The 27,453-nt window shown below is 36.9% G+C and overlaps 2 protein-coding genes across 3 annotated transcripts in view; both read left to right on the top strand.

Moving 5' to 3' along the window:
- Positions 1-3,701: 3,701 nt before the first annotated feature.
- LOC133425389 (tetraspanin-7-like) lies at positions 3,702-17,186 on the top strand. Of its 2 annotated transcripts, none has more exons than XM_061716233.1 (8): positions 3,702-3,830; positions 11,233-11,433; positions 11,617-11,691; positions 11,766-11,861; positions 13,440-13,595; positions 15,515-15,598; positions 16,024-16,094; positions 16,964-17,186. In XM_061716233.1, the coding sequence occupies exons 1-7, from the start codon at positions 3,750-3,752 to the stop codon at positions 16,090-16,092; spliced, it is 762 nt and encodes a 253-aa protein (XP_061572217.1). In that variant the 5' UTR covers positions 3,702-3,749; the 3' UTR covers positions 16,093-16,094; positions 16,964-17,186. The 2 variants fall into 2 exon arrangements, with proteins under 2 accessions (XP_061572217.1, XP_061572218.1); XM_061716234.1 differs by having other exon boundaries at positions 16,947-17,186.
- Positions 17,187-21,618: 4,432 nt separating this feature from the next.
- Positions 21,619-27,453, top strand: part of LOC133425369 (BCL-6 corepressor-like) — a 57,537-nt gene continuing 51,702 nt past the window's right edge. Inside the window, exon 1 of the mRNA XM_061716196.1 lies at positions 21,619-21,837. The gene's annotated coding sequence lies outside the window, so the exon portion shown is untranslated. The remainder of the gene's footprint in view (positions 21,838-27,453) is intronic.

Here is a 27,453-nt window from a genome sequence, read left to right as displayed (position 1 = left end):
GAATTAAACCCTGAATTAAAACAGGTTAAACCCTGAATTAAAACTGGTTTAATCCTGAATTAAAACAGGTTAAACCCTGAATTAAAACTGGTTTAATCCTGAATTAAAACAGGTTAAACCCTGAATTAAAACTGGTTTAATCCTGAATTAAAACCGGTTAAACCCTGAATTAAAACTGGTTTAATCCTGAATTAAAACCGGTTTAATCCTGAATTAAAACTGGTTTAATCCTGAATTAAAACTGGTTTAATCCTGAATTAAAACAGGTTTAATCCTGAATTAAAACTGGTTTAATCCTGAATTAAAGCTCGTTCTAACCTGAATTAAAGCTCGTTCTAACCTGAATTAAAGCTTGTTAAACCCTGAATTAAAGCTGGTTCTAACCTGAATTAAAGGTGATTAAAACCTGAATTAAAACCGGTTTAATCCTAAATTAAGGTCTGATTTGACCCTGAATTAAACCCTGAATGCAGCCTTAATCCTTCTTGTCTTCATCCTGGAAACTCTTAATGTTCTCAGATCAAATAATATTCATGTAAAGAACAGTTAAATACGTTATAAATGTCATGAAATCATCTGTTCTGTAATATTTATTTTTGTGCTCAGATTATAATTTTTTTTACTTCTTTACCGTCTTCTTTTGGGTTTTTTCTCATTCTGACTAAAGCTTTTTTACTTTCTGTACTTTGTTCCTGTTTAAATTGATAAATGTGATATAAACCTGATTAATTTAGTTCCTTCAGTCAATAATGTTGTTTCTCACACTTTTATCATTTTTGTTGCCAGATCCTTTTCTTTTTCCTCGTTTTCTCCAGTTTTTGTCCTGAAGCTCCTCAAATACGATGGAACACAAACAGTTCCTTCCTCAATTACTTTGTTAAATTTATTTTTTACAATGAAGTTTCACCTGGTTTAATGAAGGAACTAATTAATACTCTTATCATTTCTAACATCCCAACCATTGTTGGTTTTAATCCGACTCCTTCCCTAAACTGAATCATTTATCGACTCAAATTAACAATTAAGTCTTTTAGAATCTGAATTATTTCCCTGAAGTGCAGGTTTTTTTAAGTTTTCGAGTTTAATTAATCCAGAAATGTTTCTCTTAGTTGAGATAAAGCTCTAAAACTACGGAATAGAATCAGGGCCAAGAAGGAGAAAATATTTGAGAGATTTTTTTTCTTGTGCACTTCGAGAAAAAAGTCGAAATGTCGAGAAAAAAGACAAAATTTCAACAACAAAGTTGAAATTCCACCTTTTCTCTCGAAATGTTGACTTTTCTTGAAATTTTGACTTTTTTCTCGAAATTTTTCTTGAAATTTTGACTTTTTTCTCGAATTTTTTCTTGAAATTTTGACTTTTTTCTCGAAATTTTTCTTGAAATTTTGACTTTTTTCTTGAAATTTTGACTTTTTTCTCAAAGTGCATACTAAAAAAAAAATCTTCTTCCTCTAAAATATTATTTTTATTTTTCTCCTTCCTGCCCTGATTCTCTTCTTTACTCCCCTGTAAATATTTCACTGCCAAACTGTTCCCTGACTGGTTCCCTGACGTTTCTCTCCTGGAAACATTTTTATTCCTAGAATAATCTGGAAACGTCTGGAATAATCTGTGTTGTATTTGTGTCTCGTTTCAAACACGTTTATTTTCTTCCATGAGTCTCCAACGTTTACATGAAGGTTTGGGAACTTCGTAAGTTTACTGACTTTTTACCACATGGCGAGTTGCCATGGCAACAGAACGGTTTGATGCTAACGGCTAACGCGAGGCAGGAGAACATGTTGTCATAGTTTTATATTTTTACATTCATGTTTCTGTCACCGAACCAATAAAACCCTGAACTTCCTCAGACCCGAGTTGATCATTTATTCCTGGTTCTGACCCGGTTCTGGAGTCTGACCCGGTTCTGGAGTCTGACCCGGTTCTGGAGGAGCACGAGGGTTCAGGAACGTCCACCAGGGTCAACATGTCATCAAAAGAAGGTGAGAGAAAAAACATATATTTTTTTTGGTGAAGAAAAGAAAAAGAAAGACGAAAAAAACACTAAAACTTTAATTTCTTTATTTTTTGGTGGAGAAAAAAGAAAAAAAAAACTTTTACATTATTTTTTTGGTGAAGAAGAAAAAAAAACTTTTAGAATGCCCTTGAAAGTAAAAGAAAGGAAAAAATATATAATTAATTATTTTGGTGAAGAGAAAAAAGAAAAAAAAACCTTTAAATAATTTTTTTTTGGGTGAAGAAAAAAAAAGAAAAAGCTGAAAAAAACCAAACAAAAAACTTTGTCAAGAAAAAAAGAGAAAATAAAAAACAAAAACCTTTAAATTCTTTTTTTGGTGAACAAAAAAAGAGGTGATGAAAGAAAAGAAAAAAACATCTTTAATTTTTTTGATAAAAGAGAAAAAAAAAACCTTTAATTTATTTTTTTGGGGTGAAGAAAAAAAAGAAAAGAAAAAGAGGGAAAAAAAACAAACAAAAAAGTTTGATTTCTGTTTTTGGTGAAGAAAAAAATAAAGGAGAAATAAACGAAAAAACACCCAGAAGAACCGGTTCCAAGGTTTCCGTAGCCGCGCCACATGCTAACATGTTTTACAGCCATAAAAACATAGTTTTTTACATTTTCTTCTGGTTAATTTCTACCAACGTCCAACAACAAAGTAGCCAGAAGGAATTCTGGGAAAATGAACGTTACAAGACTGTCAAAATAAAAGTTTAACTTCCATAGACAGTTAATGGGGAGTAAATATTATTGCACTATTTTAATGCTAAATTCAAATTTCTAAGACTTTTATTATGTCATAATAATGTTTTTGTATTGTTTTAATTTATTTTTTCTTCTGGTCTCCGGCTGAGGAAAAAGATGAAATAAAAAGATTTAAAATGGTCTCCCTGACTTCGTGGCTCAAATTGATTTTTGATTATAAAGTATTTGCACTTTCTGACTATTTAGAAAAGCGTGGGATAAACGAAGAAAAGTAACATATTTGTGAAAATATCCATTCTGTTTTTTGTTGGGGAGAAAGAAATATTAAGTATTTTTTAATTTGATTAATTTATTTTGTTTTTCCGGTGTACAATGTGCAGCTTCCAATTAAGTGCGTGTGATATTGATGATTTTCTGTTTCTGGTGTCTTATAATCCTGTAAGGGATGGGTCAAAAATAAAACTCATTTTTTCATTCATTCAGCAGCGGATGTCACCCCCCACTCCGTATATATATATATATATATATATATATATATATATATATATATATATATATATATATACACACACACACACACACACACACAGCGGTTCCCTGATTTTACTATTATTATAATAATAATAATAATAATAATAATAATAATAATAATAATAAATAAATGAGACGTTAAATATGGATTTAAAGATAATAAAATAAATATATATATATATATATATATATATATACTTTTTTTGTGTGTATGTATATATATATAATATGTATTATTTGCAGACAAACATAATTTCCCATCCATCAGTTTGTATCTGCAGTTCTCTCTCTGACCAGCGGGGGGAGCAGTTGTTCCAGCTGAACTTCAGCACCAGGACTTTGTTGTTGGTGATGCAGGTGACTTCCTGTAGGGGGGGGGCAAATTAGTAGGGGGGGCCGTTGCCACCCCTGCCCCCCACTGGTGGCTCCTCTAGTAGGAGAAAGAAGAAGAGGAGGAGAAAGGAGAAGAAAGAAGAAGAGGAGGAGAAGGAAGGATTTCCAGCTCAGTCAGAGTAAAATGTCTCCCCGACGGTTGGAAACCAGACCAGCCATTTTCTGCCTGCAGTTCCTGCTGCTGCTCTACTCTGCAATCTTCTGGGTGAGGAACGCTTGCTTTATTACTTTTATTACTTACTATTTTATCAGAGTAATCAGATTACCTTCACTTCCAAATGCTTCTCAGTTCTGGTTGAAGCTGGTTTGGAGTCACCAGGTTCATCTACGACCAACTCCAAACGTTAGCTTGTGATTGATCCGTGTGATCAGGAGTTACAGATACAACATGAGAGGAACTTTATTATTGGAAAAACTGAAGACCCAAACAAATGTCAAAAAAAAAAAAATCAAAAAATCTCTATGTGTCAGCGGGGTGAACATCTGGAACATCTGGAACATTTACTGTCCTGTAAATATCCAGTCATGTTGGACACTGTTCAGCCTTAAAAGACTAATTAAGAAACCTTTCGGTTACAAAAATGTACCAAAATAAATAAAACATTCATTCATTCATTCATTCATTCAGTTTATGTCAGGATCAGGGTGGATTGATCAGTTTAGGGTGTATTTAGGTTGATTGATCAGGAGTTTAGGGTAGGATCAGGGTGGAATGAGGTGATTGATCAGGAGTTTAGAGCAGGATCAGGGTGGATTGATCAGTTTAGGGTGTATTTAGGATGATTGATCAGGAGTTTATGGCAGGATCAGGGTGGATTGATCAGTTTAGGGTGTATTTAGGATGATTGATCAGGAGTTTATGGCAGGATCAGGGTGGATTGATCAGTTTAGGGTGTATTTAGGTGGATTGATCAGGAGTTTATGGCAGGATCAGGGTGGATTGATCAGTTTAGGGTGTATTTAGGATGATTGATCAGGAGTTTATGGCAGGATCAGGGTGGATTGATCAGTTTAGGGTGTATTTAGGATGATTGATCAGGAGTTTATGGCAGGATCAGGGTGGAATCAGCAGCCGTTGGTTTTGGGAGGTTCAGAGTTTCAGAGTTTCAGCTGTTTCTCCGGTCGGTGAGGAATCAGGTGGATTGATCAGTTTAGGGCAGGGGTCGGCTCTAGAGCCGCATGCGTCTCTTTAGCGCCGCCTTGGTGGCTCCTGGAGCTTTTTAGAAAATGTTTGAGCTTTTTTTTCCTTTTTTTCTTCTTTTTTTTCTCTTTTTTTCTTTTTTTCTTTCTTTTTTAAATTTTTTCTCAATTTTTCCTTTTTTTCTCTTCTTTTTTTATTTTTATTTCTCTTTTTTTTCTTTTCCTTTTTAATCTCGACATTTCGACTTTTTTCTCAAAATTTTGACTTTTTTCTCAACTTTTTTCTCGAGATTGTACTTCAACATTAATATCGACATTTCGACTTTTTTCTCAACATTTGAAAATGTTTTCACTAAATTTCAACTTTTTTCGCGACATTTCGACTTTTTTCTCAACATCAACTTTTTTCTCAACATCAACTTTTTTCTCAACATCAACTTTTTTCTCTAGATTGTACTTCAACATTAATCTTGACATTTCAACTTTTTTCTCAAAGTGCATAATGAAAAAATAAATCTTCCCCCAGTTCTAACTAATATAGAAACATGCAGCATGTGTGTCTTTTTTTCTTCTTTTTTTTAATTTTTTTTCCTTTTTTTCTCTTTTTATTTCTTTTTTTCTTATTTTCCATTTTTTCTCTTTTCTTCACTTTTTCCGTTTTTCAAATTTTTTTCTTCCTTTTTCTTTTCCTTTTTAATCTTGACATTTCGACTTTTTTCTCGACATTTTGACTTTTTTCTTGAAATTTTGACTTTTTTCTGGAGATTGTACTTCAACATTAAACTCGACATTTCGACTTTTTTCTCGCCATTTTGACTTTATTCATGAAATTTTCACTATTTCCTCAACATTTCGACTTTTTTCTCAACATTTTGACTTTTTTCTCAAAGTGCATAATGGATAAATAAATCTCCCCCCAGTTCTAACTAATATAGAAACATGCAGCATGTGTTTCCTTCATTCTAATTCTGATACAAGATTTTTCATGTTTTGCGGCTCCAGACACTTTTGTTTTTTGTGTTTTGGGTCCAATATGGATCTAAAACATGTTGGTTTGCCGACCCCTGGTCTAGGGTGGATTTAGGTGGATTGATCAGGAGTTTATGGAGGAATCAGGGTGGAACGAGGAGCCGTTGGTTTTGGGAGGTTCATTGTTTCAGCGGTTCAGATGTTTCTCTGGACGGTGAGGAATGAGCAGGAATGAGCGGCGGGAGGAGCCGACTTTCACACCAACTTTCACACCAACTTTCACACCGACACGATAATGAAGAGTGAGATTCTCCAGCAGAACAACGTTAACTCCAGCAGAACCGGCCCTGGAAAAAGGAAAACCTGCTGGGAACGTTTGCAGTAAACATGAGCTTCTTTGGTCGATGGTTCTCCTGGACTAACGTTTACACTTTCACTCATCAGAACTTCTAGACTGTGAAACCAAAAACCAGCCTTGTTATGCCGGCGTTTCCCGACGACTCTCCGTTCTATTATTATTATCCATCTGTGATTGGTCGGCAGTTCCAGTCCTGCCGTCCTGCACGTCTGAGATGTTTCCTGCTTCAACACACCCTGATGAACATGACTGAGTCATTAATGGACTCGTGCAGAAACTGCAGGACCAGCTGATTAGATCCTGATCGGGAAACATGTGAAACATGCAGGACGGTGGCCCTGGAGGACCAGACGAGCCTGTTTGACAGTTACATCCATGGATTTTCGGGTTTATTTTCGTGTTTTTTTGGGTTTATTTTCAGGTTTATTTTCAGGTGTGTTTCGGGTTTTTTCGGGTTTATTTTCGGGTTTATTTTCAGGTTTATTTTCAGGTGTGTTTCGGGTTTTTTCGGGTTTATTTTCGGGTGTGTTTCGGTTTTTTTTCGTGTTTATTTTTCGGGTATTTTCGGGTTTATTTTCGGGTTTTTTCGGGTTTATTTTCAGGTTTATTTTCGGGTGTGTTTCGGGTTTTTTCGGGTTTATTTTCGGGTTTTTTCGGGTTTATTTTCGGGTTTTTTCGGTTATATTTTCGGATGTGTTTCGGGTTTTTTCGGGTTTATTTTCGGGTATTTTCGGGTTTATTTTCGTGTTTTTTCAGGTTTATTTTCGGGTGTCTTTCGGGTTTTTTCGGGTTTATTTTTCGTGTTTTTTCAGGTTTATTTTCGGGTGTGTTTCGGGTTTTTTCGTGTTTATTTTTCGGGTATTTTCGGGTTTATTTTCGGGTTTTTTCGGGTTTATTTTTGGGTTTTTTCTGGTTATTTTCTGTTTTTTTCAGGTTTATTTTCGGATGTGTTTCGGGTTTTTTCGGGTTTATTTTCGGGTTTTTTCGGGTTTATTTTCGGGTTTTTTCTGGTTTATTTTCGGGTGTGTTTCGGGTTTTTTCTGGTTTATTTTCGGTTTTTTTTCTGCCGAGGCGGAGTCTCACGTGGGTAGGGGTTTTATTTTGTGTCACTCCCTGACTTTATCTAAATATATGTGTTTTATATTTGGCTCCAAAGACAATTACCTCAGTTTTTGGTTTTGTTTAGCTGGAGAAAGTTGTGGCTCATCCAGTCGTTAATCTCCTTAAAGCATTTATAAAGAGCCTGTAACTTTAGTCTCCTGGTGATACTAATATATATCTGTGTATCATCTGCACAGCTGTGGTAGTTTATTTTGTTTTTCTTCATAACCTTTGCCAGTGGGAGCAGGTAGATTTTAAACAGAAGGGGTCCCAGGATGGAACCTTGGGGAACTCCACATGTGATTCTTGTGGAGTTTTTCATCCGCCCAGTTCTCAAGATTGTCCTTTTTCAGCAGAGGTTTTAATTCCAGCTGGTTTTAGTGGCTCATTAAGTTAACGATCAAGTCTGACTCCAAAATCTTTGAGACCTTTTTGAAGAAACCTGTTGGCAGGAAGTCTAAACAGGAAGAGGAGGAGCTTAGCTGACGTCAGACGTCTTTGCTGTTAACGGGTTGAAACTGTGTCGTGGTGTTTGAACCGGTTTTCGGTGAAACGCGGTTCACAAGCTCAACCTGCTGTTGATGCACCAACTGCTGGTCTGATATTTGGGATTTTGTCTGAAGAACTTCAGAAGAAATCATAACAATTATAAAAAAAACAATATAAAAAATATTTAAAAAAAAATATAAAATAATAATAATAATAATAATAATACTACAGCATAATAATTATTATTATTATTATTCTAAAACAATTAAAATTCTGTAGCGCACTTGAATTAGCAAAACACAAATGCGTTGTTTTGATTTTAAAACCATAGAAAAATCAATAACCATAAAAAATGCAAAAAATAAATAAATCAACCTTTCTATTTAGAAGTCCACCTGTCAGATAAATGTCTATTTTTATATTAATTTAATTATAATTAAAAATTTAATTATATATTATATTAATGGTTACATTTTTTTCTATTTATCCCTATTCATCCCTATTTTATTTTCCTTTTTTTTTTTTTTTTTTTTTTTTTTTTTACCTTGTTTGCACAGATATTAATGATTGATACCATGACGGTAGAAACCAAAAGTAAATATATGTGCATTATTACTATATTTAATATATATACATATATATACGGATACATATGCATACACATACATAAATATACACATACAAACCCAGTGTTTTTTTTTTTTGGGGGGGGGGGGGGTGACGACATCCACTGCCAATCCAGGAAGCAGGAACACACGGAGACACACGTCAAGCACTAGAAATCTGCAACAAAAAAACACAAAAGAAAGCACGAAACCGGCACGGAGCCGACCAAAACAATAACAGCAATCGACCTAAATCCTGAGATCTGATCGCAGTCTGAGCTAAGCTACCGCTACCGCTACCTAAACCCAAAAACTAGAGAGCCAGCATGCAGGTGAACAAGCCAGTGTGTATGTCTATGTGTGTGTGTGTGTGTCTGTGTGTATGTATATGATCCTGCGTGTGTGTGTGTGTGTGTGTGTGTGTGTGTGTGTGTGTGTGTGTGTGTGTGTGTGTGTGTGTGTGTGTGTGTGTGTGTGTGTGTGTGTGTGTGTGTATGTATATGATCCTGCGTGTGTGTGTGTGTGTGTGTGTGTGTGTGTGTGTGTGTGTGTGTGTATATGCATGTGACTAAGTGACTGTGTGTGTGTGTGTGTGTGTGTGTGTGTGTGTGTGTGTGTGTGTGTGTATATGCATGTGACTAAGTGACTGTGTGTGTGTGTGTGTGTGTGTGTGTGTGTGTGTGTGTGTGTGTGTGTGTGTGTGTGTGTGTGTGTGTGTGTGTGTGTGTGTATATGCATGTGACTAAGTGACTGTGTGTGTGTGTGTGTGTGTGTGTGTGTGTGTGTGTGTGTGTGTGTAATAAACCAATAAACCAAACAAAGCTCCACCTGAAGTGTATCTATAGTGGGGTGAGGGGGGGGAGCAACCCCGCCACCCGCGAGACCAGAGGCCGACACGGAACCCAGGCCACCGGCAACCCCACAGAGGGGATATTATTTTTATTTTCCTATTTAATTTCCTATTTAATTTGATTTCTTTACAGGTGGTTAATTAGTTTCCCTAAACCCAAAATAAATAAATAAACAAGTACAAGACTAAAAACAATTAAAATTAATAATAACAATTATATCAATTCAAATCGATCAAATAAACAAGAAAATAAGTCAAACTTTTGGATGGGTCTCCTGGCTTGCACGCCAATTCAGCTTCCACTGAAGAATTAAGGTTCTTTTTCTCTGAGGAAGATGATGGAGGGAAAAGGGTGATGAAGAAGAGGAGGGGGGGGTGATGAAGAAGAGGAGGAGGGTGATGAAGAGTAGGGGTCCAACAAACGAGGAGTCACAAAAGAAGAACTTTTGTAGAACTTTGTTGTTGCAGTTTATTTAAAGCCAAAACTAAAGTAGATAACATGTTTACAGTAAATGGTTTATAAATTATCTATTTCACTTTATTCTCATAATATTATGACTTTATTCTCATCGTAATTTTACGACTTTATTCTCATAATTTCTATTTTTTTTTGTCTTAGTTTGGCCCTAATATTATTATATTATTATTGTTGGCAAGTACATTTATTTTCCACAGACTGGCAATTTATTCCATCTGATGGCACTTAAAATACATTAATATTAAACTTAAAATACATTAATATTAAACTTAAAATACATTAATATCCAACAACAATCAAAGATTAATAAGGAATTAATTAATAATAATTAATAAGGTATTGAGAACCTTCTGAACCAGAGGACAGTAGGACATGATGACATGAGGAAAAAAGTCAACATTTTGAGAAAAAAGTTGAAATTTTGAGAAAAAGGAGAAGTTTTGAGAAAAAAGTGGAAATGTCAAAAACGCACGAAAGAACGAACGCACGAAAGAACGAACGCACGAAAAAACAAAACGCTCGCACGCAAAATGCGCGCACGCACGAAAGAACGCATGAACGCACGCAAAACGCACGCAGAACGCACGCAAAGCGCGCGCAAAACGAACGCACGCACGCAAAAACGCACGAACGCATGCAAAACGCACGCACGCAAAAACGCACAAAGGCACGCAAAACGCACGCAAAACGCACGCAAAACGAACCCATGCACGCAAAAAAACGCACGAAAAAACGCACGAAAGAACGAACACACGAAAAACAAAACGCACACAAAACGCACTTCATGCACGCACGCAAAACGCACAAATGCACGCAAAACGCACGCAAAACGAACGCACGAAAAAACACATGCAAAATGCACGCAAAACTCACGCAAAATGAACGCACGCACACAAAAACGCACGAACGCATGCAAAACGCACGCAAAACGCACAAAGGCACGCAAAACGAACGCACGCACGAAAAAACGCACGAAAAAACGCATGAAAGAACGAACGCACGAAAAAACGCACGCAAAACGCACACAAAAGAACGCACGCAAAAACGCACGAACGCACGCAAAACGCACGCACGCAAAACGCACGCACGCAAAACGCACGCACGCAAAACGCACAAACGCACGCAAAACGCACGCAAAACGAACGCACGCAAAACGAACGCACGCAAAACCCACGCTTGCACGCAAAACGCACGCACGAAAAAACGCACGCAAAACGAACGCACGCACGCAAAAATGCACGAAAAAACGCACGAACGCACACAAAACGCACGCACGCAAAACCGCACGCAAAACGCACAAACGCACGCAAAACGCACGCACGCACGAAAAAACGCACAAAAGAACAAACGCACGAAAAAACGCACGCAAAACGAACGCACGCACGAAAAAACGCACGCACGCACGCAAAACGAACGCACGCACGCAAAAAACGCATGAACGCACGAAAAATCCAACTGCAACGTAGAGTTCAGTAAAGTCCCTGTCCGTCCTACTTGTACAAGTAGAACCACGATGAAATACTGTAAAGCTAACTACTGTTTATTGATTGGCCCCTCCCCTTTGGCTCCTCCCCCTCCAGGTGACAGGTGTTTAATGATTGGCTCCTCCCCCTGCAGGTGACAGGTGTGGTGCTGCTCTCCATCGGTCTGTGGTGGAGGTTCATGTTGGGCCCCTACACGCTGCTGATCTCCACTGGTTCCTCCGGTGGTTCCTCTAGCGCCCCCTACGTGCTCGTCGGTGCCGGCGCCGCCATCGTGCTGTTTGGACTGTTCGGCTGTTTCGCCACCTGTAGGGGGAAATGCTGGATGTTGAAGCTGGTAATGGATGGATGGATGGATGGATGGATGGATGAATGAATGAATGAATGAATGAATGCTGCTGGATGTTGAAGCTGGTGGGAGGAGCTTATGTCGGGGCTTAAGTTGCACCATGGGGTTGTTTCTAAGTTGTTAGCAGAGTTTTAGTGACGATCGTTGACCTTTGACCTCTACTTCCTCTAGTACGCTGTGTTTCTGACTCTGGTCTTCGTGACGGAACTCGTCGCAGGAATCTCTGGATTCGTCTTTCGCCACGAGGTTCGTCTCTTTAACGACTAAGAAACATCAAACCTGTAGTTTCTTCAGGACGATAAACCTCTCTGTTCTCTCAGATTAAAGGGACGTTCCTGACGACGTACAGCGACGCAGTGATTAGATACGACGGACGAGACGACCGCAGTCTGGCGGTCGACAACGTCCAGAGAAGTGTGAGTAACCGGTTACTCATTATCTGTTCCTTTAAAACAGCAATTACATGTTTTATTTTTGAATGATTTCATCAGATTATCTGGGCCAAATTGAAAATGCACCGGTGTGTTTTCTATTTTCCTAAGAGTCCGGTTTGACAGTCGAAGGTTCAGCATGCCAAGACCCCTGTCTTAGGCTAGGTCATTTAGCTAGCTCATATGTTACATGAGCTACTCATGCGACATATCTTTGGAAAGCTAAGATTCTTACGATTCAACCAATGCAAACCATTTCAGGATATACCGTATTGGCCTGAATATAAGACGGTGTTTTTTGCATTGAAATCAGACTGAAAAAGTGGGCGTCGTCTTACATTCAGGTCTAGACGTTATACCCATTTACAACGCTAGATGGAGCCAGATATCTTTAAAGTGAATGCTGAACTAAACTCCCCAGGACAAAGCCAAGCCGTCACAAAGAAGAAAAATAAAAAATAGTATAAGAAAGAAAAGAGAAGAAAATAAGAGAAGAGATAACAGAAAGTGGAGAAACGTAGCGACAATCTGGAGAAAAGAGGGTGGAAGTTCGGCAGGTGAACCGGCAGCTGAGGAGAAGTTATGATGCAAACCTCAACATGATGGTTTAATGAGGCAAAATAACAGGCTTTTTCTCTCAAATATATTGTTATAATCATTTGTTTCAGATGTACTCTAGTTTAACTGTAGTTTACCTGTAGTTTAACTGTAGTTTAACTGTAGTGTGTTCCTGCAGGAGTTCCTCAGGGATCCATACTCACACCATCACATCTCTGCTTTTACCTCACGCACTGCAAAAACTCAAAATCTTACCAGGAATATTTGTCTTATTTCTAGTTAAAATGTCTCATTTTTAGTTAAAAAATCTCATTACACTTAAAACAAGAGTCAACAATTTTCACCTGTTTCAAGTACATTTTCACTTGAAATAAGTAGAAAAATCTGCCAGTGGAACAAGATTTCTTTGCTTGTAATGAGAAGATAAATCTTGTCCCACTGGCAGATTTTTCTACTTATTTCAAGTGAAAATGTACTTGAAACAGGTGAAAATGGTCAAATAACAAGTTATTTTTCCAGTGTTGAGTCTTGTTTTAAGTGTAATGAGATTTTTTGACTAAAAATGAGACATTTTAACTAGAAATAAGACAAATATTCCTGGTAAGATTTAGAGTTTTTGCAGTGCGAAGGTCAATCCATACGCAGACGATACTCTCCTTTACCTGTGGAGTTTACAACTACAGCTGGTCCAGCAGTGATTGTAGTTTATTTCTCTGCAGCTTCGGTGTTGTGGAGTTTACAGTAGTTTATTTCTCTGCAGCTTCGTTGTTGTGGAGTTTACAACTACACCAGCTGGTCCAGCAGTGATTGTAGTTTATTTCTCTGCAGTGATTGTAGTTTATTTCTCTACAGCTTCGTTGTTGTGGAGTTTACAGTAGTTTACAGTAGTTTATTTCTCTACAGCTCCGTTGTTGTGGAGTTTACAGTAGTTTACAGTAGTTTATTTCTCTGCAGCTTCGTTGTTGTGGAGTTTACAGTAGTTTACAGTAGTTTATTTCTCTGCAGCTTCACTGTTGTGGAGTTTACAACTACACCAGCTGGTTCAGCAGCAGATATTTCTCCGTGGGAGGAATTCCCTCGAGCTGCTGCGTTCGTTTCTCCGACTGCAGCCGAGCCGACATGAAGAACCAGACTCTGGCGGCCGGAAAAGTTCACAAACAGGTGAGTCCACATGTGAGTTCACAAACAGGTGAGTCCACAGGTGAGTTTACAAACAGGTGAGTCCACAAACAGGTGAGTCCACAGGTGAGACAACAATACAACACAGGTGAGACGTGTACACCGGACAAACCAGACACTTCTAGATCTCTGAAGGACAAACATGGAAAGAGGTCGTCCTTCGGGGCTTTTGTTTGATGTGCATTTTTTATGTCTCCTTACTATTTGGGATCAGTAGGACCTAATCGCTGTTGAAATTAAATTTTTGCTTTCTTTGTGCTGTTGTACTATGTCAAATCCAATGGCCTCACATGAGGACAATGGCTTTATTTTCTCTCTATTTCCCTTTCTTGGTCCTGCCCTGCATCCTTGCACATCCTGGTCAGGCTCTAATAATAAAAATATGATACATTTTATTTGTAATATACTCAGCATTTTGAATGAAATAAAGTGCTACAGAGTAAAAACATGGGTATTGTGTTATATCTCTTTATCATTTATATTTATATATCATTTTCAATTGTTTATTTCCTATTACAAGGAAATAAAAACTTGCTCCACTGGCAGATTATTCTACTTATTTCTAGTGAAAATGTGCTTTAAACAAATGGAAATCTAAAGACAAGTATTTTAAGTGTAATGAGACTTATTTTGACTAGAAATTGGACATTTGGGCAAGAAATAAAGACAAATGTTCTTGGAAAGAATGTACGTGTTTGCAGTGAAGATAGACCTGATGTCCTCAAAAGAGTACTTCATGTTTACAGACGTTGTAGCTTGCTAATATTACTCAAATATATCAAGAAAGCATGCCGTGTGAAGCTGCAGACGTTATTGTGCATAAATATACTAGTTTCAATCATAAAATTAGGTTAGGATTTTTACCTTGTCCATATTTCTGTCGGGAGCTCCATAGAAGACTTTCATTGAGATCCATCTTGTTTTTTCCCAAATGAGTGTAATTTCATAATGAGACCACTAGATGGTGCAGGCGGGGGTCCCGGATGAGGACAATGGGTCAATGTTCGTACAAATAAAGTATCATGACGCAGAACAGCAGAAATGTAATGTCCTCATATGAGAACGCAGGGTCTCAGGAGGTTAAAGTGTTTGGAAATGTTTCTTTAATTTCTTTTTTATTGACATTCATCATTAGACATTCACATCCGGTACATCATGTGTGCAAACATCTTACATCTGTCGTCTAAATGTCCTAAATGTCGGAGTGATGTTTATTTGCTGGTTTTCAGGGTAGTTATTCTAGATGTTTCCTGATTGGTTAAACTCTTGCATGTTTACATGTTTCCTGTTTCCTGATTGGTTAAACTCTCCGTGTTTCCTGTTTCCTGATTGGTTGAACTCTCCGTGTTTCCTGTTTCCTGATTGGTTGAACTCTCCGTGTTTCCTGATTGGTTGAACTCTCCATGTTTCCTGATTGGTTGAACTCTTCATGTTTCATGTTTCCTGTTTCCTGATTGGTTGAACTCTCCGTGTTTCCTGTTTCCTGATTGGTTAAACTCTTCATGTTTCCTGTTTCCTGATTGGTTGAACTCTCCGTGTTTCCTGTTTCCTGATTGGTTAAACTCTTCATGTTTCCTGTTTCCTGATTGGTTGAACTATTTTACGTGTTTCCTGATTGGTTGAACTCTTCCTGTTTCCTGATTGGTTAAACTCTTGCATGTTTACATGTTTCCTGTTTCCTGATTGGTTGAACTCTTCATGTTTCCTGTTTCCTGATTGGTTGAACTCTCCATGTTTCCTGTTTCCTGATTGGTTGAACTCTTCGTGTTTCCTGATTGGTTGAACTCTTCATGTTTCCTGTTTCCTGATTGGTTGAACTCTCCATGTTTCCTGTTTCCTGATTGGTTGAACTCTTCGTGTTTTACTGTTTCCTGATTGGTTGAACTCTTCCGTGTTTTCAGGGATGCTACGAGCTGGTCGTTTCCTTCCTGGCGAGAAACATGGGAATCATCGCTGGAGTTACGTTTGGAATCGCCTTCTCTCAGGTACAAACTACCACTAAACTCTCAGGTAAAACTACCACTAAACTTCTCTATGGCCTGCTGTCTGTAGTTTACCTGTAGTTTACCTGTAGTTTACCTGTAGTTTACCTGTAGTTTACTGTAGTTTACTGTAGTTTACCTGTAGTTTACCTGTAGTTTACCTGTAGTTTACCTGTAGTTTACTGTAGTTTACCTGTAGTTTAACTGTAGTTTACCTGTAGTTTATCTGTAGTTTAACTGTAGTTTACCTGTAGTTTACCTGTAGTTTACCTGTCGTTTACTGTAGTTTACCTGTAGTTTAACTGTAGTTTACCTGTAGTTTATCTGTAGTTTAACTGTAGTTTACCTGTAGTTTACCTGTAGTTTACCTGTAGTTTACTGTAGTTTATTTGTAGTTTACTGTAGTTTACTGTAGTTTATCCCCCCAGGTGTTGGGAGTCAGTCTGTCCTGTTGTCTGTCTCTTCTCATCAGGACCAACCAGTACCAGATGATCTGAAGGTGATTATTATTATTATTATTATTATTATTGCTATTGTTATTATTATTATTATTGTTATTGTTATTATTATTTTTGTTAACATTATTATTATTATTATTATTATTATTGTTATTGTTATTATTATTGTTATTATTATTAGTGTTATTGTTATTATTATTATTATTATTATTATTATTATTAGTGTTATTGTTATTGTTATTGTTATGCTTATTATTATTATTATTATTATTATTATTATTATTATTATTATTATTATTATTAACAACATTATTATTATTATTATTATTGTTATTATTATTATTATTGTTATTATTGTTATTGTTATTATTATTGTTATTATTATTATTATTATTATTATTAGTGTTATTATTATTATTGTTATTATTATTATTATTATTATTATTATTAGTGTTATTGTTATTATTATTATTATTATTGTTATTATTATTATTGTTATTGTTATTATTGTTATTATTATTATTATTGTTGTTATTATTATTATTATTAGTGTTATTATTATTAGTAGTAGTATTACTATTATTATTATTATTATTATTATTATTATTATTATTATTATTATTATTATTATTTTTTGTATTATTATGATTAGTGTTATTATTATTATTATTATTATTATTATTATTATTAGTGTTATTAATATTACTATTATTATTGTTATTATTATTATTATTATTATTATTATTCTTACTATTATTATTATTATTATTATTATTATTATTATTATTATTAGTGTTATTATTATTATTATTATTATTATTATTATTATTATTATTATTATTATTATTATTATTATACAGGTTATTCAAACTCTGCTCTTCTGTTTTACTCAGCTCTGCTCTGTTTCCAGGAGACGAGGGGACCGTCGTCACCGTGGCAACCGGCATGAACACACTCCTCGGGTGTTTACTTTGTGTTTTCCAGTGTTTGTTTGGGTTTTTCCTGAAGAACTGCAGGATTTCCAGCGGTTCTTCTGCAGCAGCTGCTACTTCCTGTTTGGATTGTTTTATTTCACTAAAAACTCTCCTGAAAACGTTGTTTCTCTGGCTGTCGTGACAAAATAAAGGTTTCTGTTGGACTGAAGTCGTTGATCTGATTAATCCACCTGTCAATCATCTGGTCTTTTCTGCTTCAACAGGTAAAACTATTTCTTTGTAAAATGAAAGCAGATTATCGAGAGTCCGGTTTGACAGTCCAAGGTTCAGCCCCGTCTTAGGCTAGGTCATTTAGCTAGCTCATACGTTACGTCAGCTACTCATGCGACGTATCTTTGGAAAGCTAAGACTCCTAAGATTCAACCGATGCAAACCATTTCAGGATGTAATCACAACAGCAGATACAATCAACGCCTACGATGGAGTATTAGGGCCAAACTAAGACAAAAAAAAATGGAAATTACGAGAATAAAGTCATAATAATATGAGAATAAAGTCGTAAAATTACGAGAATAAAGTCTTAATATTTTGAGAATAAAGTCGTAATATTAAATATATTATAAATAGGCTATATAAATATAACTTCACAAGATGCTCAATATTCCTCATTTTAACACAGGGAGAAGATGCTCTTCCTGTTAAAATATATTCTCATAATATTACTACTTTATACTAGATTGTATGATGAGGCACTCACTGTGAACCAAATTTACCCAAGGGTACTATAATAAATCTATCTATCTATCTATCTTATTCTTGTAATATTACGACTTTATTCTCGTAATGTTATGACTTTATTCTCGTAATTTTACGACTTTATTCTCGTAATATTACGACTTTATTCTCATAATATTACGACTTTATTCCATTACGACTTTATTCTCGCAACATTATGACTTTATTTTTATAAGTTTACGACTTTATTCTCATTATATTATGACTTTATTCCATTACGACTTTATTCTCGCAACATTATGACTTTATTTTCGTAAGTTTACGACTTTATTCTCATTATATTATGACTTTATTCTCGTAGTTTCCAATTTTTTTTGTCTTAGTTTGGCCCTAATACTCCGTCGTAAACGCCTGTGTCACACCACAAACAAACATTTACGCAATTGACGCAAATCACCAATAAAGCCTCGTAGAACTCGTCCGGTCAAAAATATTCCCACAAAAACACTGCAAAAACTCAGAATCTTGCTAGGAATATTTGTCTTAGTTCTAGTTAAAATGTCTCATTTTAGTAAAAAATGTCATTACACTTAAAACAAGACTCATCACTGGAAAAAACAACAATTTTCACCTGTTTCAAGTAAATTTTCACTTAAGTAGAAAAGTAGAAAGTTTTTGCTTGTAATAAGAAGGTAAATCTTGTTCCACTGGCAGATTTTTCTACTTATTTCAAGTGAAAATTTACTTGAAACAGGTGAAAATTGTCAAATAACACGTTTTTTTTCTGGTAATGAGTCTTGTTTTAAGATTTTTGACTAAAATTTGACATTTTAATTAGAAATAAGACAAATATTCCTGGTAAGATTTGAGAGTTTTTGCAGTGCGATGGTCAATCCATACGCAGACGATACTCTCCTTTACCTGCAGCAGTGATTGTAGTTTATTTCTCTGCAGCTTCGTTGTTGTGGAGTTTAAACTACACCAGCTGGTTCAGCAGTGATTGCAGTGTACCGTATTGGCCCGAATATAAGACATTGTTTTTTACATTGAAATAAGACTGAAAAAGTGGGCGTCGTCTTACATTCGGGGTCTAGACGTTATACCCATTACAACGCTAGATGGAGCCAGATATCTTTAAAGCCAATGTGAACTAAACTCCCCAGGCCAAAGCCAACCCCTGTCACGAAGAATGAAAATAAAAATAGCGGTAGCACGAAGAAGAAACATAAAAAATAGCGGTAAGAAAGAAAAAGAGAAGAAAATAAGAGAAGAGATAACAGAAATAGGAGAAACGTAGCGACAATCTGGAGAAAAGTGTGTGGAAGATCGGCAGGTTAACCGTCAGCTGAGGAGAAGTTATGATGCAAACTTCAACATGATGGTTGGAATGAGGCAAAATAACAGGCTTTTTCTCTCAGATATTTTGTTATAAAGATTTGTTTCAGATGTACTGTCATTATTTTCTGTATAAATATTGAATTTGGTGTTCAAAAAGTCTTTTTTCAAATTTGAGTCTTGAAAAAGAGGGTCGTCTTATAATCAGGGTCGTCTTATATTCGGGCCAATACGGTATTTCTCTGCAGCTTCGTTGTTGTGGAGTTTACAGTTTTAATATTGCTTATACACATTATGGTTTACAGTTTAAGATTAAGATTCCAGAATATTCAAATTTGTTGAGATAGGATATTTGAGTTTTCTTAAGCTGTAAACCATGATCAGCAATATTAAAATAATAAAAGGCTGGCAATATTTCAGTTGATTTGTAATGAATCCAGAATGTATGACATTTTTGTTTTTGTAATTGCATTACAGGAAATCACAATATTCTAATTTTCTGAGACAGTCCTGTATAAATGTGTGTGTGTTCATGTAAAAACTGGTCCAGATCCTGGTTTCTCTGGTTTCTCTAGTTTCTCTCTGTAACCTGCTGCTGCAGTTCCTGCCTGGTCCACTTGGGGTCGCTGTGGTTCCACTAACTGATCCCGGATCTACTGTTGCTTCTTCAGCCAAATGAACAAGTGAAACACGAAATAAACTATAAACATCAGCTGTAGTACAAGTACGTGATATTAGTGAGTATAAACCAGTAAATACTACAGAGCTCTGCTGTTATTCGGCTGTTTATAACAGGTTTTACACGGAAAATGACTTATTTTTATTATTTTATTATATTTTACACAGAAAAAAAAGACACAAAGACAAAAATAAGACTACAACTGGACAAAGTGAAGGTTTTAGTAACTAAAATAAAGTAAAAAAGCCTGAACATGAAGCAGAGAAGCTTCAATGTTTGTATAAAAGCGCGTTAATTCAACCCCGAACCCGGAAACGGAGGCTGTTGCCCCTTCAAAATAAAAGCACCAATCCAAAAATCACAAATATCGAGGGGGAACTGGATGGATGGATGGATGGATGGATGGATGATGGATGATGGATGGATGGATGATGGATGATGAATGATGGATGGATGGATGGATGAGGGATGGATGATGGATGGATGATGGATGGATGAGTTGATTGATGGATGGATGATGGATGGATGATGGATGGATGGATGAGGGATGGATGATGGATGGATGAGTTGATGGATGGATGATGGATGGATGATGGATGGAGGGATGGATGATGGATGGATGATGGATGGATGATGGATGGATGATGGATGGATGATGGATGATGGATGGATGGATGGATGGATGATGGATGGATGGATGATGGATGGATGGATGGATGAGGGATGGATGATGGATGGATGATGGATGGATGGATGATGGATGATGGATGGATGATGGATGGATGATGGATGGATAGATGATGGATGATGGATGGATGATGGATGGATAGATGATGGATGATGGATGGATGGATGGATGATGGATGGATGGATGGATGGATGGATGATGGATGGATGGATGATGGATGGATGGATGGATGGATGGATGGATGATGGATGGATGGATGATGGATGGATGATGGATGGATGATGGATGGATGATGGATGGATGGATGATGGATGGATGATGGATGGATGATGGATGGATGGATGATGGATGGATGATGGATGGATGGATGGATGATGGATGGATGATGGATGGATGATGGATGGATGGATGATGGATGGATGATGGATGGATGGATGGATGATGGATTGATGGATGGATGGATGGATGATGGATTGATGGATGGATGATGGATGGATGGATGGATGGATGGATGATGGATTGATGGATGGATGATTGATGGATGGATGGTTAATGAAGAACTGAGACTGGTGGGGCCCTGGCCCGGCTCGGAGCCCGGCTCTACTGGATGGCCGGTGGGGGAGCGTGGGCGTCTTTCCAGGGCCGGCTCTGCTGGTCCTTCCTCCTGGGCGGATGGAGGGATGGATGGGTGGATGGATGGATGGATGGATGGATGATGGATGGATGGATGGATGGATGGATGATGGATGAATGTTTGATGGATGGATGGATGGATGATGGATGGATGGATGGATGATGGATGGATGATGGATGATGGATGGATGGATGGATGGATGGATGATGGATGGATGGATGATGGATGGATGGATGGATGATGGATGATGGATGGATGGATGATGGATGGATGGATGATGGATGGATGATGGGTTATGGATGGATGAATGGATGGATGATGGATGATTGATGGATGGATGGATGATGGATGGATGGATGATGGATGGATGGATGGATGGCTGAAAAATGATGGATGGATGAAAACATGATCAGATTCTGAAGTTCCGTTGCGCTTTTTTTATTCCTCCCAAAAAGCCTGTTTTATTTTGAAAGCCCGCACCGGAAGCGCCGGTACTAACCGCGTCCAGCTTGACCTTGACATGAGCGGAGAGAACAGAGAACAGAAGAGAAGAGAGAGGGATCAGCGGAGGGAGAGAAGGAGAGAGGAGGAGAAGAGAGAGGGGGAGACACGGAGAAATGAGCGGAACCCGAACCAGGACCGGGTCCGGGTCCGGTTCCAGGTCCAGGTCCGGGTCCGGGTCCTGGATTATTGGTGGATTATTGGGATTATTGGACCCGCGGATCGATCCGGGACTGTGACGGCGGTGACGGCGGAGTGAGATCAGCGAAACGAGCAGGTCAGTCCGGTTCTGTTCTGGGTCTGGTTCTGGTTCTGCTCCGGTTCGGTTCCTATGGGGGCTTGGAATCCTAGAAATCCTTGAATTTCCTGGAAAGTGCTTGAATTTTAGTTTAAGTGCTTAAAATGACAACATAACTAGATGTTACAGCAGATACAATGTTTTTATTTATTTTTAGTTCACCTTTATTTCACCAGATAAAAAAGTAAAAAAATTACAATCGGAAAAAAATAATAATAATTATGAGTATTTATATTCCTGTAGATATTTTACTAAGATTTTGAAAATGACCCTTGAAAAGTGCTTGAATTTTAGTTTAAGTGCTTGAAAGAGCTTGAAATTACAACATAACTATAATAATAATAATAATAATAATAATAATAATAATAATAATAATAATAATAATAAAAATAATAAAAATAATAATAAAAAAAATAAAATAATAATGAGTAAATTCCTGTAGATATTTTACTAATATTTACTAAGATTTTGAAAATGACCCTTAAAAGTGCTTGAATTTTAGTTTAAGTGCTTGAAACCCTTGAAATTATAACTGTGTCTTTCACAAAATTGGGATCAGACTGTAGTTCTGGTTCTGGTTCTGGTTCAGTTCTGGGTCTGGTTCTGGTTCAGTTCTGGGTCTGGTTCTGGTTCTGGTTCTGGTTCAGTTCTGGGTCTGGTTCTGGTTCTGGTAAAGTTCCTCCATGACGTCAGCGCCGGTTCGGGGACGTTTGTCTGGTTTTAAAGTGTTGGAAACTGCTGTTTCCTGGAATCACCTGGAATAACCTGGAATAACCTGGAATAACTGGGTCTAGATCCAGTTCTGGGTCTGGTTCTGGTTCTGGTTCTGGATCCAGGTCTGGACTCCCCTGGAGACAACTTTTGTCGTATTAGACGCTGTATAAATAAAATTGAATTGAATTGAATAGAATTGGCCTTGCTGTCCTGGAGTTTATTTCAGTTTTATTTTAATGTTTGGGGCGTTTTGACGTCTTTCTGACAGTAAGTCAGCGAGGAGAGTCCAGTTCTCCTCATCATGAAGCTGCCGCCGCCGTGCTTCATGCTTCACCCCTGGGGGGTACCAGGGGTACCAGGGTACCAGGACCACCGTCACTGGGAGGTTCATGGTACCAGGACCACCGTCACTGGGAGGTTCAGGGTACCAGGTAGTGTCCGACTGATCAGCCTTTTTTTCGATTATTTCGATCACCGATTAGGGGGAAATCAAAAAGACCGATAGCCGATATCAGCCGATACGATTATTACCCTTTTTTACCTTTTTGGGAGAAAACAAATTTCAATACAATAATTCATTTAAATGAATGGTGAGCAATTTATTGCTTTAACTAGGAAGGACAGCAATATTCACTTCGCACGGCTCACACATCAAAAGTGCAAATTATGGAACATCGAACAAAACAAGCAGCATTTCAGTTATTAAAAATAACATTAAGTGAATTTTTCTCTTTACATAAAATAAAAAAGCTGCCTATAAAAAATAACAAATTAAGAGGAATAACAGCCTTAATTTTAGAACAGTCAGGCACAATACTCCCAATTCCCAGACCCAAACCACAGCAAGAGCCTACTTGGAGGTAGTAACAGTAAGCTAACTAGTACACATGACAAACAACCAAACAGTACAGGTTGTGAAAATGGCTACACAGGTTGTTTTTTTAAGTGCAAATATTTACTTAAGTTTACTTAAGTTTGAGCATGTTGAACATTCTTAATACAAAAAGGAAATGCAGTATTTCAGTAAATGATCACATTATATGCAATCCCCTGTGCAGCTGAAGTCTGGCAGTTCAGCAACCTTCATCACTTTTACAACATTGGCTCCGTTGTCTCGCAGAACAAGCAGGACACGTTCGGAAAAAATCTAAATTATTTATTTTCGATTTTTTTTTTGGGGGGGCCGATACCGATTATTAATAAAATTATGAATATCGAATTCGATAATCGGCCACGGCCGATTATTGGTCGCCCACTAGTACCAGGGGTACCAGGACCACCGTCACTGGGGGGTTCAGGGTACCAGGGGCCCGTTGGGTCTCCACCTCCGTCCTGAACCAGGACGGAGGTGGAACAGGGAGGGGTCGTGGTCATGGTGGGAGGTTCAGGGTACCAGGACCACCGCTGGGTCTCCACTAGGGATGGGCGGTATGGACTAAAAAATGTATCACAATAATTTCTGGCATTTATCCCGATAACGATAAAAAATGACGATAAAAAAATACCAATTCAACTCCATCTTTGTAACTATAAATCTATCTCTCTCTCAGATCCACCATGTTTGTTACACAAAAACATCATCAATTTATCTTTCTTTCTTTCTTTGTTTCTTTCTTTGTTTCTTTCTTTGTTTCTTTCTTTGTTTCTTTCTTTGTTTCTTTGTTTCTTTCTTTCTTTCTTTCTTTCTTTCTTTCTTTCTTTCTTTCTTTCTTTTTCTTTCTTTCTTTCTTTCTTTTCTATCGTGTTTTCTTTCTTTCTTTCTTTCTTTCTTTCTTTCTTTCTTTCTTTATTTTCTATCGTGTTTTCTTTCTTTCTTTCTTTCTTTCTTTCTTTCTTTCTTTCTTTCTTTCTTTCTTTCTTTCTTTCTTTCTTTATTTTTTCTTCCTTCCTTCCTTCCTTCCTTCCTTCCTTCCTTCCTTCCTTCCTTCCTTCCTTCCTTCCTTCCTTCCTTCCTTCCTTCACGTACGTTGTGCGTGGATTTAACACAGAACCATAAATCAGTTTTACACAAAAACATCATCAACAGGAATTTACCATTTTTATCGTGAGATACAAATTCTTACCGTGGGGAATTTTTTTGGCGGTTTATCGTGAACGGTAAAATATCACCCATTCCTAGTCTCCACCTCCGTCCTGAACCAGGACCTGAACCAGGACGGAGGTGGAACAGGGAGGGATCGGGGACCAAGTCATGGTGGGGGGTTCATGGTACCAGGGGCACCAGGGACCGGTTGGGTCTCTAGCCACATAGCCTCCCCACCCGTCCCTTGAAATACGGAGTTGTTCCGTAATTGGGAATTAAAAGTTCCGTATTGAACCAATACGGACATAAATTACTATGGTCTTATTTATTGACGTCATAATCTACAGGTGAAGGTTGGAAAATATTGCAAAACCTCATTGGTAGTAAATTTAACTAAAGGTGAAACAAATATATTATTTCCCACTACATTCAAATATTTCAAGTCTTTATTTGTTATTTGTTATAATTTTGGTGATTACTGATCACAGTTTATGAAAACCCCAAATAAAAAATAAATTAGAGAATATTTTATGAAATCAATAAACAATTCAATCATCAATTGATATAGGACATATGGACATGTGTATATATATATATATATATATATATATATATATATATATATATATATATATATATATATATATATATATATATATAATGTCCATATATATGTTTCAATGTATGAAAACATTAAAGTTTTCAGTTATAATTGCATAAATTGTCTATATTTCATTATTTTATATACTGTCTTGGTGTTACATTTGCATAAAATGTTAAAAAACCAGCATCATTATCTGCAATACTTGCTGTTTATTCTCAATATAATACTAACATTAATATGTTGCAGAACTACAGTCATATCATTCATGCAACAGCTGAAAAAACAGTTTTAATAACACTAACCCAAATCAATATTGGAATCAAATCGAATCAAATCTTGATAATCGATTCTGAATCTTACAAATCGCAGGTTTCCCAGCATGCATCAGGGCGTTGAGCGTAAACTCCGTTCCCTCGGGCCGTCAGAGTTTCATCCTTCACTCGTGAAAGCAGATCTTTCCGTTTCAGGTTTCTGCTCCACGTGGAGCTGGTTTTCCCGTTTCACACGTTCAAAAGCTGATTTTTCATCCTTTTATTTCATATTTAACCGTCTTATTGTCACTCAGTAAAACCTTCAACATGAGCAGCTTTGAAAACCATCAGTTCCTTTTTAAACTCAGTAACCGGGAGGTTTATGGGAATAAATCTGGTTCCTAGATAAAGTTTATCTGTACAGCACAATTCAACACAAGATAGATGGAAGGTTCAGGGTACCAGGGGCACCAGGGACCGGTTGGGTCTCTAGCCACGTCTAGCCTCCCACCCGTCCTGAACCAGGATGGAGGTGGAACAGGGAGGGATCGGGGTCATGGTGGGGGGTTCATGGTACCAGGGACAGCAGGGACCGGTTGGGTCTCTAGCCACGTCTAGCCTCCCCACCCGTCCCTTGAAATACGGAGTTGTTCCGTAATTGGGAATTAAAATTTCCGTATTGAACCAATACGGACATAAATTACTATGGTCTTATTTATGTAATGTAACAAAGATCGGGTCAAATACAGTATTACAAAGTAAATAAAGAAATTAAAAAATAAATAAAAAATATAGAAAAAATGTATTAAAAAAAATTTAAAAAATGAATAAAATTAAATAAAATTAAAAAAAAAAAAATTAAAAGGACAATTCTATGCCACAACGCCTGTTTCCAGGTCTTATTTCTATAACTTTGCACGGTTTTCACACAACTGATCAGAATTACGTTTCTATTCGGTCAAAATGTACAAAGACCGGGTCAAATACAGAATTACAAAAGTAATCTGTAACAATTCGTACGCTGAATTAAACCAATTTGACAATTCGTTTAGAAAATCATTAAAAAATGTTTAAAATCGTTTAAAATAGTTTAGAATCGTCTGAAATCGTTTTGAATCATTGAAAATCGTTTAAAATCATGAAAAATATATTTTTTCGATTGGGAATCATTTCTTGACATTTGAATTGATCCCAGCCCTGTTTTTGTGTTGGGTTTTTAAGCGGTTCCTTCTTTATATTGTCAGATCTGAGAGATCTGAGCTCTTTTCCTGTAATTCTGGGTCACTTCCTGTCTGTTTGTGTGATTCCTCCGGTACTGGCAGGACTTGTGAGGCCGGGGGTCAAAGTCCAGTCCCGTTTCTAGACCTTTTGCACCTTCACTTGAAGGGTGGTGGTGTCCCAGTTCTCTTCTGGATGGTTTAGGACCAGGACCAAGGCGTCGGACTACAAAACCTTCCACACGGATGTTTCTTAACGTCTTTGTACGTTGTGACCGTATAGAAACGTAATTCTCGTCAGTTTGTATGAAAACTGTGCGAAATTATGGATCAGCCCTGAATGCAGCATTGTGACGTAGAATTTTCAAATTGGTTTAATTCACCGTATTAAACGGCACAGATTACTTTAATAATCCTGTATTTGACACGGTCTTTGTACGTTTTAACCGTATAGAAACGTAATTCTGGTCAGTTGTGTGAAAACCGTGCAAAGTTATGGAAATAAGACCTGGAAACAGGCGTTGTGGCAAAGAATTGTCCTTTTAAAAAAAAAAAATGTAATTTAATTTAATTTTATTCTTTTTATTATATTTTTCATACATTTTTTCTATATTTTTTATTTATTTTTTAATTTTAAAATTTTTTTTTTTTACAGATTACTTTTGTAATACTGTATTTGACCCGGTCTTTGTTACGTTTTGACCATATAGAAATTTAATTGTTGCCATTGTAAGAATGAGATGAACCTGCTGGATCTACTGCCCTTACTGACTAACAACTGCTGCT

The sequence above is a fragment of the Cololabis saira genome, chromosome 24, assembly GCF_033807715.1.
Source record: "Cololabis saira isolate AMF1-May2022 chromosome 24, fColSai1.1, whole genome shotgun sequence".
NCBI lineage: Eukaryota > Metazoa > Chordata > Actinopteri > Beloniformes > Belonidae > Cololabis > Cololabis saira.
Note: the sequence above shows the minus strand (reverse complement) of the source record. Positions and strands in the feature narration are given on the sequence as shown.

Bases quoted from the DNA above. Each gene is read 5' to 3' on its own strand.
- LOC133425389 (XM_061716233.1), top strand. From the start codon at position 3,750: ATGTCTCCCCGACGGTTGGAAACCAGACCAGCCATTTTCTGCCTGCAG. The intron at 11,862-13,439 runs GTGAGTAACCGG...ATTTCTCTGCAG, and splicing joins TCGACAACGTCCAGAGAAGT to CTTCACTGTTGTGGAGTTTA. The intron at 15,599-16,023 runs GTACAAACTACC...TTATCCCCCCAG, and splicing joins TTGGAATCGCCTTCTCTCAG to GTGTTGGGAGTCAGTCTGTC.